The sequence below is a fragment of the Ochotona princeps genome, chromosome 4 (assembly GCF_030435755.1).
Source record: "Ochotona princeps isolate mOchPri1 chromosome 4, mOchPri1.hap1, whole genome shotgun sequence".
Taxonomy (NCBI): domain Eukaryota; kingdom Metazoa; phylum Chordata; class Mammalia; order Lagomorpha; family Ochotonidae; genus Ochotona; species Ochotona princeps.
This window is the reverse complement of record NC_080835.1, coordinates 111,120,914-111,131,736: the sequence shown is the minus strand read 5'-3', so window position 1 is coordinate 111,131,736 and position 10,823 is coordinate 111,120,914. Positions and strand designations below refer to the sequence as shown.

General features: G+C 47.6%; 1 protein-coding gene across 3 annotated transcripts in view; it reads right to left on the bottom strand.

The window, feature by feature from the left end:
• Positions 1 to 815: 815 nt before the first annotated feature.
• Positions 816 to 10,823, bottom strand: part of ETS1 (ETS proto-oncogene 1, transcription factor) — a 126,879-nt gene continuing 116,871 nt past the window's right edge. For 2 of the 3 annotated variants that reach the window (XM_012929256.2, XM_004593287.2), the window contains 2 exons: positions 3,054 to 3,172; positions 816 to 2,150 (listed from right to left, as the gene is read on the bottom strand). In XM_012929256.2, coding sequence (XP_012784710.2) covers positions 1,935 to 2,150; positions 3,054 to 3,172 — 335 coding nt within the window. In that variant the 3' untranslated portion in view covers positions 816 to 1,934. The remainder of the gene's footprint in view (positions 2,151 to 3,053; positions 3,173 to 10,823) is intronic. The other variant, XM_036497213.2, reaches the window with a different exon arrangement.

The following is a 10,823-nucleotide window of genomic DNA, read 5'->3' as shown; positions in this document are numbered from 1 at the left end:
AGGGTCTGCAAGAAAATCTGGGAATCAACAGCTTACTTAAGACGTACTTGAAAGTGACTGCTACTTCCTTTGCTCCACTGAGTCCCAGACAGGGCCAGCCCTGAGAAGCTCTCCCCAGTGTTTCTTCCCCTTTCCAGAGGAAACAGAAGGCCCACCTCCTCCGTTGAACTAAGCATCTTTAGCGTGGGAGGAATTCTAATTGTATGAGGCACTTTTTTTTTTCCCACTAGTCATTTGGCTGTTGGTTTTTGTTCTAAAATCCCCCCTTTTGAGATGCTCTTACAGCCACTAGAAAGATGACCACCTAGGTCAGTTATGTCTGCATGTAAACTGTGAGGAGACAACAAGCACACTCAAATCTCATGATCGCTTGAACCTCTTCCCTTTGATTGCTTTGCCTTCAAGTCATTCCTCACTCCCACAACTAACCTTCATCTGCCCTGAGCCAGGATATCACATCCAAGCATGAGGAGGCCCTGACAACCTAAACCTGCTTTGCACATAGTCTCCCGACACTCTTCCCAACTGGCTTTCAAGAAAAGCCTGTACTTCTCTTCCCAAAGACAGCCAAGCTAACATTTTGCTGGAATGCTCTTTTCCTGTCTAACATTTCTAAAAGTCAGAAAGTACAAACACTTCAACTCAAGCTATTCCTGCATTCATGCATCAGAAAGCTGGACGATTTGCTCTACTGAATAATAGAGCTGCGGGGGGAGGGACAGCCACAGTGGGATGCTGGGACAATGAGACTGTCAATTGTTAGTTAGAGTTAGGGATGCTGTGTGTTCAGGACATATTTCTTGACACCTGAGGGATAATGCCCGTGCATACAGCTTTTATTCCAAGTCTTCTATGTTACAGGTACAGAACAAATCAAGACACAAGTCACTCTTACTCCTTGAGTTTCCTTCTCATGACTTCAACAGTGTTCCTAAGTTGACCAAGGCCCAAAACCAGAGCTCACAAAATACATTCAGTTCCAAGGCTCAATGTTTCTTAATCCAACATTAAGTCCAAACCCCAAGAATCCACTAAGGACAAAGAAGTAAAGGGGTGTGATGATAAATTTTTTTTTGAAATTGTAGACGAAATTCACATGCATAGTTCCCTTGTTCCCAAATCAGCACTCATGTTTCCTTCACGTGGAAGTCACATGAATTTGGAAGCCCTGATCTCAGTCGGAGAGCCTAGCTTTTCCAATGGGGTCTATATAAACAGTTTTCCTTCACTGTGACAGAATCCTCAGCCTGCAAATCATAAAAAAAAACAAACTTGCATGGTACTGCAATACTGAGACCACCTTAGAGCTTAAGACGATTTTTAAGAAAAAAAAAATACTGGCACAAAATTTAATAAAATAAATTTTAACACAAAAACACTTTTGGTCCCTCCCCCATGGAAGTCCACCTTTGTTTTACAAGAAGAGTGAAAATGGTCCAAAGATCTCAATCTTGAGTGCATCCCCCACAAAAAACTTTTTTGCCACCCCACCCCCTTTTCTGCCACCCCAGATTTAAACACAAAAGAGAAATGAACTGCCTTGCCATCAAGCTTATGACTCTCGATGTGACAATTTCTCCGGCAAATGGGTTCCTAAATCAAGACATGTTTTTTTTTTTCATGGATGATTGAAGAAACTTACTGGATACTCTAGTCTTCTTCACTTAAGCCAGCTCCTTTAAGAAGACCCTTCTCTGTCTCTTGAAAATTTGCCCAAGAACTTCTTGCCCCACCCACCCCACGTGGACTGGCTTTTCTTCTCCAACCACACACAATTGATTACAGCTGCAGCTCCCTTAGCTCCCACCCCTGAATGTAAAAAAATGAGTTTTGGAAAATAAAAAATAGAATAACAATTCAAAATTCAGAGTCCAACCAACGCGGGTGTTCTTTGCAAGGTCTCAGCGGGGCTGGCCCCGCCCCTTCCATGTCCATCACTCATCGGCATCTGGCTTGACATCCAGCATGGCATGGAGCTCCTCGGGGGTGTATCCCAGCAGGCTCTGCAGGTCACAGACAAAGCGGTACACATAGCGTTTACCAGCCGTCTTGTGGATGATGTTTTTGTCATAATAGTAGCGTAGGCCACGGCTCAGTTTCTCATAATTCATCTTCGGCTTGTTTTTCCTCTTTCCCCATCTCCTGGCCACCTGCAATGTTGAAAACAAGACGAGGAGGTAGAAATCTATAGGAGCCATCAAATCCACATGTTTGACACGCCTACTGTTCATGGGGACCCATGATGTCCACAGAAGACAAGTACAGATTCACATGCACACATGGGATATACTGCTCTGAGCTATCTCTTCTGAAGCCCATTTTCTCAAATATTACGCAGGAATGGAAGTCAGCGTGGCTCTCTGAGGTGACTGAAAAGACGGTGATCCTGAGCTCGCAGGTAACAAGGCTAAAATATGTGGCTTTGGAAAGAAGAAAAGCTACCCTAAAAACCTTAACTCATAAGATTTGGAGAAGATGTTTGCTTGAAAGCAGATCTAACGGAAGAGTGTGCAGTGGAAGAGCTTGGCGGCCATCACACCTACCCTTCATCAACAGGAAGCCCTTTCTCTGTACCAGGGCATAAATATTTTCTCATGTCTGCCAGAAAAGAGATCTTGTCTCTTCTGCTCATTTGTTGTTTATGTTCAGAATTAGACCTGGCACAGATCAAGCATCAACAAATGCTTGAAAGAATGAATGGGTGAACCAACCATCCTCCTCTTCCATGGACTCCAGAAGCCCCTGGGCCCTTTGCACATTCACGGGGTCACGGGAATAGGAAGAGTGCAAAGTCAGAAAAGGCATTTGTGCTGACAAAACGCCTGCTATGCTCCGGGCACTGCAGGATCAGCCTCCTGGATCATACTGGAATACTACTGAGCAGCCCAGGTGTTTTCCCTGTGTTCAAATTTGAAAAAGCAAGGCTAGATCGGGCTGTGTAACTTGCTCAAGTTCATACGGCGACAAATGGGACTGCTGCCCGTATCCTTCCCCATCCCTGGGTTTTCTCTCAACCTTCTCAACACAGGGCTTTCAAGTCACTTCTTTCTTACCTCATCTGGGTCAGAAAGCTTGAATTCCCAGCCATCTCCCGTCCAGCTGATAAAGGACTGACAGGACTTATCAGTGAGTAATTCCAGAAGAAACTGCCACAGCTGGATCGGTCCACTGCCTGAAAACACAAGCCACAAGGATCATCACACCACACACTCGGCACTCATGGCGGCGAGTCCCACTACATAGCCTCCTGGCTGCTCCTCCCATACTTCCTCCAACTAGGGGAAGAAAGATACTGGGAGGGTGCTGAGTATGAGGAGCCTCTCCAAGCAAAAGTCAGAGCTCTTCTCACAACCAGACATTGGACATCCTTTCACTCATAATACTCTTCTCCACTGCAACCACACAGAACCTGACCGTACCCAGAACAGCACCCAAACTTAGAAAGGGAAGCACGGTGGGTATCAGAGGACTTAACCTAAAACCCAGGAAAGTCTCAGAGATCACATGAAGACTGCCTCAGATACCCTGCATGGCTTCAACATACTCCACACACACACACACACATACACACATTTTCCTCTTTGTTTACCATCAACATTGCCTAGATCGTATCTTTGGAAGGCCTGGTACACTATGGCAGTTCATTTCTCCTCTGTTAAAGGATGCATGCCACATTGTTTTCTTGGAGGAAAACTTTCTATGTTAAAAAGACAACCCTCTCTGCAATTCTTTATCTAATTTGGGGGCATATCTGCCAATATGTTAATACCACAGACTGTACTATATAAGCAAATGCCTACAAAATCACTTGACATTCTAAGAGACAGTCCCAGAGGGCTACATTGGTAACTTCTTGACTCAACTTCTTTGGGTCTATCCTTGGTTAAAAACTAGTCTACAACTCATGTGCACTGGGGGTTGATTGGAGTCACCAGTTATGACTCCCTGCCTGAGCCGCCGGAACTGGCTAAGCCTCTGCCTACAAGCTTCGGCAGCTCATTTGGGCACCAATTTGGATCCCAGCTGCTCCACTTTCAATTCTGTTCCCTGCTATAGCTTGGGAAAGCAGCAGAGAATGGCTCAAGTCCTTAGAACACTGCACCCACATGGGAGACCTGAAGAAACTCCTGGCTCCTGGCTTCAGATTGGCTCAGCTCTGGCCACAGCAGCCATTTTGGGAGTAAATTAGCAGATAGATATTTGTTTCTGTTTCTCTGCTCTGTAAATCTTCCTTTGTAATAAAAATAAATAGATATGGAAGGCAGGAAGGAAGGAGGGGGGAGAGACAGAGAGGAGGAGGAAAGGAGGAAAGGGAGAGGAAGCAAAGGAAGAAGGGACGGGAGAAAGGAAGGAGAGAGAGAGGGAGAGAGAGAGGGAAACAAAGAAATGTGGCTGCCAAAAGCCCACTGATTACCAGGCTAACTCAAGTTCAGGAAGCAGCCCTCAGGCAACCAACAGAAAACCAACTATCGTAAGGCCATGTAACCAAGGCCTCTCCAGGGTTAAGACTCCAAATCTAGGCTATAAAAAACTGCTTTAAGGTTCCTGACAGAGGTATGCCTACTAAACGACTTATGGATGACCGTTACTCCATTTGTCTCTATCACTTCACAGCAGTGAAAATGGACATAATGTGGGGCCTCCCACCTGTACCAGGCTAGTTAGATCACACGTGGAAACCTGAGCCTGGAACACAAGCAGTCTGACCCTCATCTCCATATTGCACTGCCAGACAAGAAGATCTGGCTTCTTAGCTGCCAGCCTGCTGAAAGTGACCCCAAGGATCAAAGGAGCCGGCTTTAAAACCTTCCTCTTCTTTACCTCTCAGGGTGGTCACAGGACACTGGGTGGTCAGGGACTCTCCTGACTGCCCGATGCCTCCTGGCTGGGACACCTCCCAAGAGACGTCCGCATCACAGGTGGTGCCCCCAGCTCCATAAGGCCCTAAGGCACAGGTGTTTTGTGGAAGCTGCTAAGTTATGTGACATCATTTCTGCTCCCTCACACTGTTAACCTTAGAACATCTTTCACACTTCCTTAAAATATACTGGTGAGGGGGTCAGGGTGGGGGCAGGGTAGAAAAGAGGCTAATTATGCCAAGCTGAGGGCAAGGGATGGAAATATGGAAATATGCAGAGCCTTCTCCAACCAGAAATCCCAGCCGGAGGCAGGCAGCAGCTGTCACATCTGCACAGCCTGGAGGGCAAGGCCCAGGTGCCAGTTACCCCTGCCTCCTGCCCTGGAGACCCAGCCCCCACAAAGCAGAGAAAGGATTCAGTCCTTCTCACTGGTGCTAGTGCACAGCAGACGAAGTAGCAGCTGAAACAGTTACTGTGGGTTTGTTCCGCCAATGCTATCTCCCAAACTGAAATGTCACGCAATCACAGGTCGCAGATGCCCTGATCCAGGTCATTCTGTGTGTATCTGACCTCGGGTGTCTGTGTACGTGACCATGGGACATGGTGAGTCCTGGCTGGGGCATCTGTTCCTTCGTCAGGAGTTTCCATGTGTTCAAAAGGATCATAAAAAAATGTTCAATTCTGGGACTGGGACCCTGAGTCCTGGGTACCACACTATGGAACTTTTTTACTAGTCACATGAAAGGAGAGAGAAAAAAAAAACCAGAAAAGCAGATGCCTGACAACAGCACAGAAACTCCAACGGGAAGCACCACTTCTGACTAGCCGCAGCTGTGCTGTGGGGATGGTTGGAGTGTATCCCTACGAGAGCTTTATGCCGGGAGATATCCCAGTGTGGCAGTGTCAAAAGATGGGGCCCGATGGCAGCTGCTGGTGTCTTCAGCAACACTGCCCTTAGAAGGGAGTAAGGTGTTTTCCTAGTGGGTTCCCTGGGTTAGTGGTAGAAGAAAAACTCTGGCTGTCCCTCTCACACGGGATTCCTCCCTGACACATAGACTCCTGCCATGCCATTCACTACGTGACGTGGCCAGGCAGGCCGTACTGGAGCCTGCTCCACATGCAAGCTAAGTAAACCTCTTTCCTCTATAAACTACCCAGCCTCAGGTGTTTCATTACAGTAGTGGAAAACAACTAACTCAGGAAAGGCAACACAATGTGATGTCAGCTCCTATCTTTCTCCCCAGGTTCCTGCAGATCATCCCTGTAGGCTAATCCCGGGCTAATAGCACACTTGGTGCCCTGTGCTTCAGAAAATGCAGATGCTGGACCAAACAGAGGGTCCCACAAGTGCCCTTGTGTTGTGGGGAGCAAGATAACAAGGACAGGCATGGACTGTTCTCCAGTCAAGAATGATGGGCTATGGTACGAGCATCCACTCTGGGTGGAACTGTTCCCTGGCTGACCAGTGGACGGTCTCCCAGAGGAGCCTGTTTCCACAGCAAGTCTCCGACAGGAAACCAGGGGCCCTGCAGGCTACTCTGAGATCGAAATGCAGGCTGGCCCTGCACAACTGGCAGTCACATCCAAGGCCAGGCCCATCGGAAGTTTTTATGCCCCAGACTCATCCTAACAATGCCTCAGGATTATGTTGCTGGTTACAGTTTTCTGTACTTCTTAGCCCATGTCTGTCCAAATCCAAGGGGTTACAGCCCTTGTCCCTTGCCCTTGCCCCAACAGAACCTACAATTGTAAAGCCCCTTTTCTCTCTTCTCCCTTGCACCTCCCATCTGGCCCCTGGGCCCAGACCCATCCAGCAACCCAAATGGACAGTGGTCCCGCTGACCTCTGTCTCCTGGGGCACAAGCCATTACTAAGAATAGCGTCAGTCATGGGAAAGGGGAGCTCACATGTTAAATGTGACTCACAATGCTGTGCCTGTCTGGGGGCTCCACGGCAGTCAAGGGAGCCCTTCACCACGCTGCCCGGGAGTGTCACGCATCAGGAATCCAGTGCATCACTGGGAAACTATGCCTCTCAAGTGGAGGCTCCAAGCACAGCAACAGAGGGGCCCCTGTTAAGAGGTCTGCGGGAGAGAAGATGGTGTGCACACGCGTGCGCACACACGTACCGCCTGTGCCTTCACAACCCTCCCTCACCCGCTGCAGGGAATTCCTTCCATGCTGGCTTCTTCTGGGTTTCTGACTCATCGGTGGGCTCTCACCCCAACACTGCCCACCCAAATGTGAACTCGAGACAGCCCCAAGACATGACTTCACAGGAGGGCACCTGGAGGAGCCCCAGCAGCAAAGGCCCAGGGGACCTTACAGGCACCCCCAAATATAAGGCAACAGCAAAGTATTTTGTTGTTGTTGTTTTTTGCATAAAGTTCCAGCAAATTTCCTGCCCATACGGGTCCTGTTTTGGGGTCCAAGCACAGTAAGACCCACCACTGTCTTAATGAGGACTGGTTATTAAAAAAAAAAAATCCCTTGCCTCTTTGGCTTCTTAGCCTGAGGCTAGAACTGAACAGCAATGGACGGGATAAACCTTCAGCAAGGCACCCTTGGCTGATGGTCCTTTCTTGCTCACTGTGTCACTGTCTTTCTCCTCCGTTTCCAGACTCAGGGGTGGCCTGCCCTTGCTGATGGACTCCTCGTGGTTGGCGAGGAGTGTTTGTGGCTAACTTTGGCTTTTCCTTGTCCTCCTTCCTCATTTCCCTTTCAACCACGAGTTGCCATCTGTCATCTGTGCACAGCAAGAGCCTTCTACAAAGCAGGACATCACTGCTGGGCGATGTCCTCTGGTTCACACCATGGGACACTCCCACCCGCAGCCACATGCGGAGCCTGATACTTCTTGTCAGCAGAGCACACGTCCGAAGGCAGACACTTTGGTTTTTCCATTGCTGCAACTCAAAGCTTAGAAGAATGGCTCAGGAAGACACACCTCACTGTGCTCACAAACATCAACAAACTCAGAACTCGCTGCAATTGAGCGAGTCTAGCACTGGCTTCCTGAGCACAGACACAGGATGTCACTTTGACCCTTGCTCGTATCTTCTGTGTAAGGTGTGGCAGGACATCTCCAGCAGGTGTTCAGCCAGTGCTGACTGAATCCCATCATGAAGCAACTAAAGACAGGCATGAAGATATGTAAAGTCCCCCAATATAGCATGGGTGACTCCCAGGCTACGTGTCACCAACATGCTCCCCAAAATATAACTGACCACACCCCCTGTCCTTTGGGGGTTCATCTACTCCTCTGAGAAACTAATCTCTTCTGGCTCTACTCTAAAAGTCAAATCAAATACCTTGGTGTGGGCAGGACACCAGATTTATTTTAACCTATGAAACTCTCATGGTTGGTTGCCCTTGCAATGGAGCTGACGCTGCCCTGATTGCACACATCTGGCAGGTGGCCCCAAAACAGAGAACGGGCCTAGCAGCCCCTCCCTTCCAGCCAGGTGTCTGTACCCACAGCCAAACGAAGACAGCAAAAACAGAACACTCGAATCCAGAAATGACCCATCTGCTCGCAAATGTACCTTTTTTCACACTAGTACCAGAGAACCCACCCTTCAGGGTGGGCTAGGGGGACTCTGGAGTCTGAACCTCATCCGCCTTCTAACTCTGCATTAGTAAAAGACCCTCAAATTCAACTTTACTAAGTCCCATTGGCGCGGGGTAGGGAGGTCTGTGATAAATACAACAGAAAAAGCTCTGGCAGCTCCTTGTCCCTCGGATCAACTCAAGCTAAGGCCGCCCAGTGTTCTTCCTTAAGGTGGGTAACGCAATAGGTGATATGAGTTGGGGTATTTGGCAGTCGGGGCACTGGAGAGACTTTTTTTTTTTTTAAGAACAGTAAGGGCGGAGGCTGTGTGATATTCATGAGTCTGTTTTATGCCTGGGAGCACCTTCTCCCATTTCTTCTTAGTTATGCCCTTCTTCTGCCACACCCAAACTGAATCTCATCTCATCCGGGCCACGATCCAAATATGGTGCCCTTGGCAACTGGTCAACAGAGCTTTGGTTTAATGAGTCACTGTGTAGTTTAAGTATTCTATAAATACGTTCCTGTATCATTGGCAGGGAAATCCAGGATACTGACCGGGATATAAATGCCATTAACTCAACTCCTAACAACAGAGAACATTCTTAGAAGTGTTTAAGAGACATAACTGATAAACCCATTGATTAACAGTATCTTTATGAGCTTGCACTTATTTATTGCTAAGATAGCCAAGATCTGCCAATGGAAACAAACCGGGAAAACAACTCTCAAATCCATTAAAATCAGTCTCTGAAGGTCAAGACCATGTCTCTTGACACATTCAAACCAATTTCTGAATGTCAAGATCAGGACTCTTGACACATTAAAAGGAGGTGGGTGGGAGGAGGCAGCATTTTAAAAAATTAATAAATGCAACCATGTCACATATCAGGCAGTGGAGACCTGAGGGATGATGACATCCTATAAAAGTTTCACAAACTTACACACACACATGGCTCAACAGGAAGTGTCAAATGAGGATTCAAAGTGACAAGGCTGAGATCTCAATTCTCTGACTTTACAATCTTGTACAACTCATCAAACTTCTTTGGGCTCTAGTCTTCCCACAGTTAAAATGGAAATAACAATCCCTGCTCTGTTTTACTTTACAGATATGTAAAGCAAGGTTACATTATTATAAAACGCCACCTGTATAGGTAAATCTCCAGAGGTAATCAGAACTGTTTGGGGATCAATGGAAACGCAAAAGGCAATCGGAAAAGTGGAGCAACAGCGAAATATGTTTGAAAGAAGAATCCTCCAAGAAAGGAAGAGCACACCTTTCCCCTTCAGAAGCAGTAGGTAAAGCTTAATCAGGCTTTCACCCAGGAGACTGGCTGTTTACAAGGCAACTTTGAAAAAGCAGGTTGGAGGTTAAAAAGTGTATCAATGCGGCTCTTTTGTTATATATATTTTAGATGTGAATATTTAAGATTTTCTAAAGTTAGGAATGACTCTAAAATGCTTCTTCTAATCAGAAATACGCATCCAACAGAGGGGGGAGCAGATGCAGACTGCTTTGCAAGTGAAAGCATCACAGCCATTTATGGTTTGGGGAAATCTTGGCCACAGATGCACTTAGATCCTCTTTCCCCGCCACACACTTCGTCCCTAATTGTTCATTCTCCTGTCCTAGTTCCCTCCAAAGATCACTGGGCAGAGCTGGCCTCCAGACAGGCCAGCAGGACTGTCCACAGCCACTCGCTTGGCTCCCATTAGCATGACCCAGAGTCAGGCACAGCAGAAGGCAGTGTCTGGTCATCACTGCCCAGGACCGGCTCCCCGGCAAGTTCTCCAAATGGGGCAGACTGAGTGAGGTTCCCTCAGCCAGTTGTCTGAGAACAAGACAGTTACCACATTTTTAGTGTCTGAAGGAAAAACCTTTGTTTTCACTTGGCTCTCGCACCTGCATGTGTTCAAGTACACATGTGTGGGGGTGGCTGTAGAGAAAGGGGACTGCTCCCCTCTTAAAGGGGCAGCTTCTATTCAAATATAGTCACCTCCTTCCTCTCCATGCACCACAAACTCTGACTAACCCCATCCAACCCAACACCCACAGGTAAACTTGGACAGCGAGCCAGTAAGCTCAAGTCAGGAAGTGGGTTCTTTACAGCTTTTTCCTCCTCATGTCTTCTAGGTAACTTACTCTTTCAAGAAGTCACCGGAGATGGGTTAGGTTTGAATCTGGGGACGTTGGGGGTGACAGTTTTGTAACAGACCAAAGCAATTGTGCCGATCAAGGGGAAATGGGTGAAGAATATGCTTTCCTATGTATGTAGGCGATCAGATGGCAAGGAAGACACATTCACTGAGAGAGGACAGGGCTTGGGAAGCCACGAGATGAGCTCTTTGGTCTCAGGAATTTGTTCCACACTTGAGCTTAGCCCAAAGGCCGAGGAGCGATTGAATTTCTTT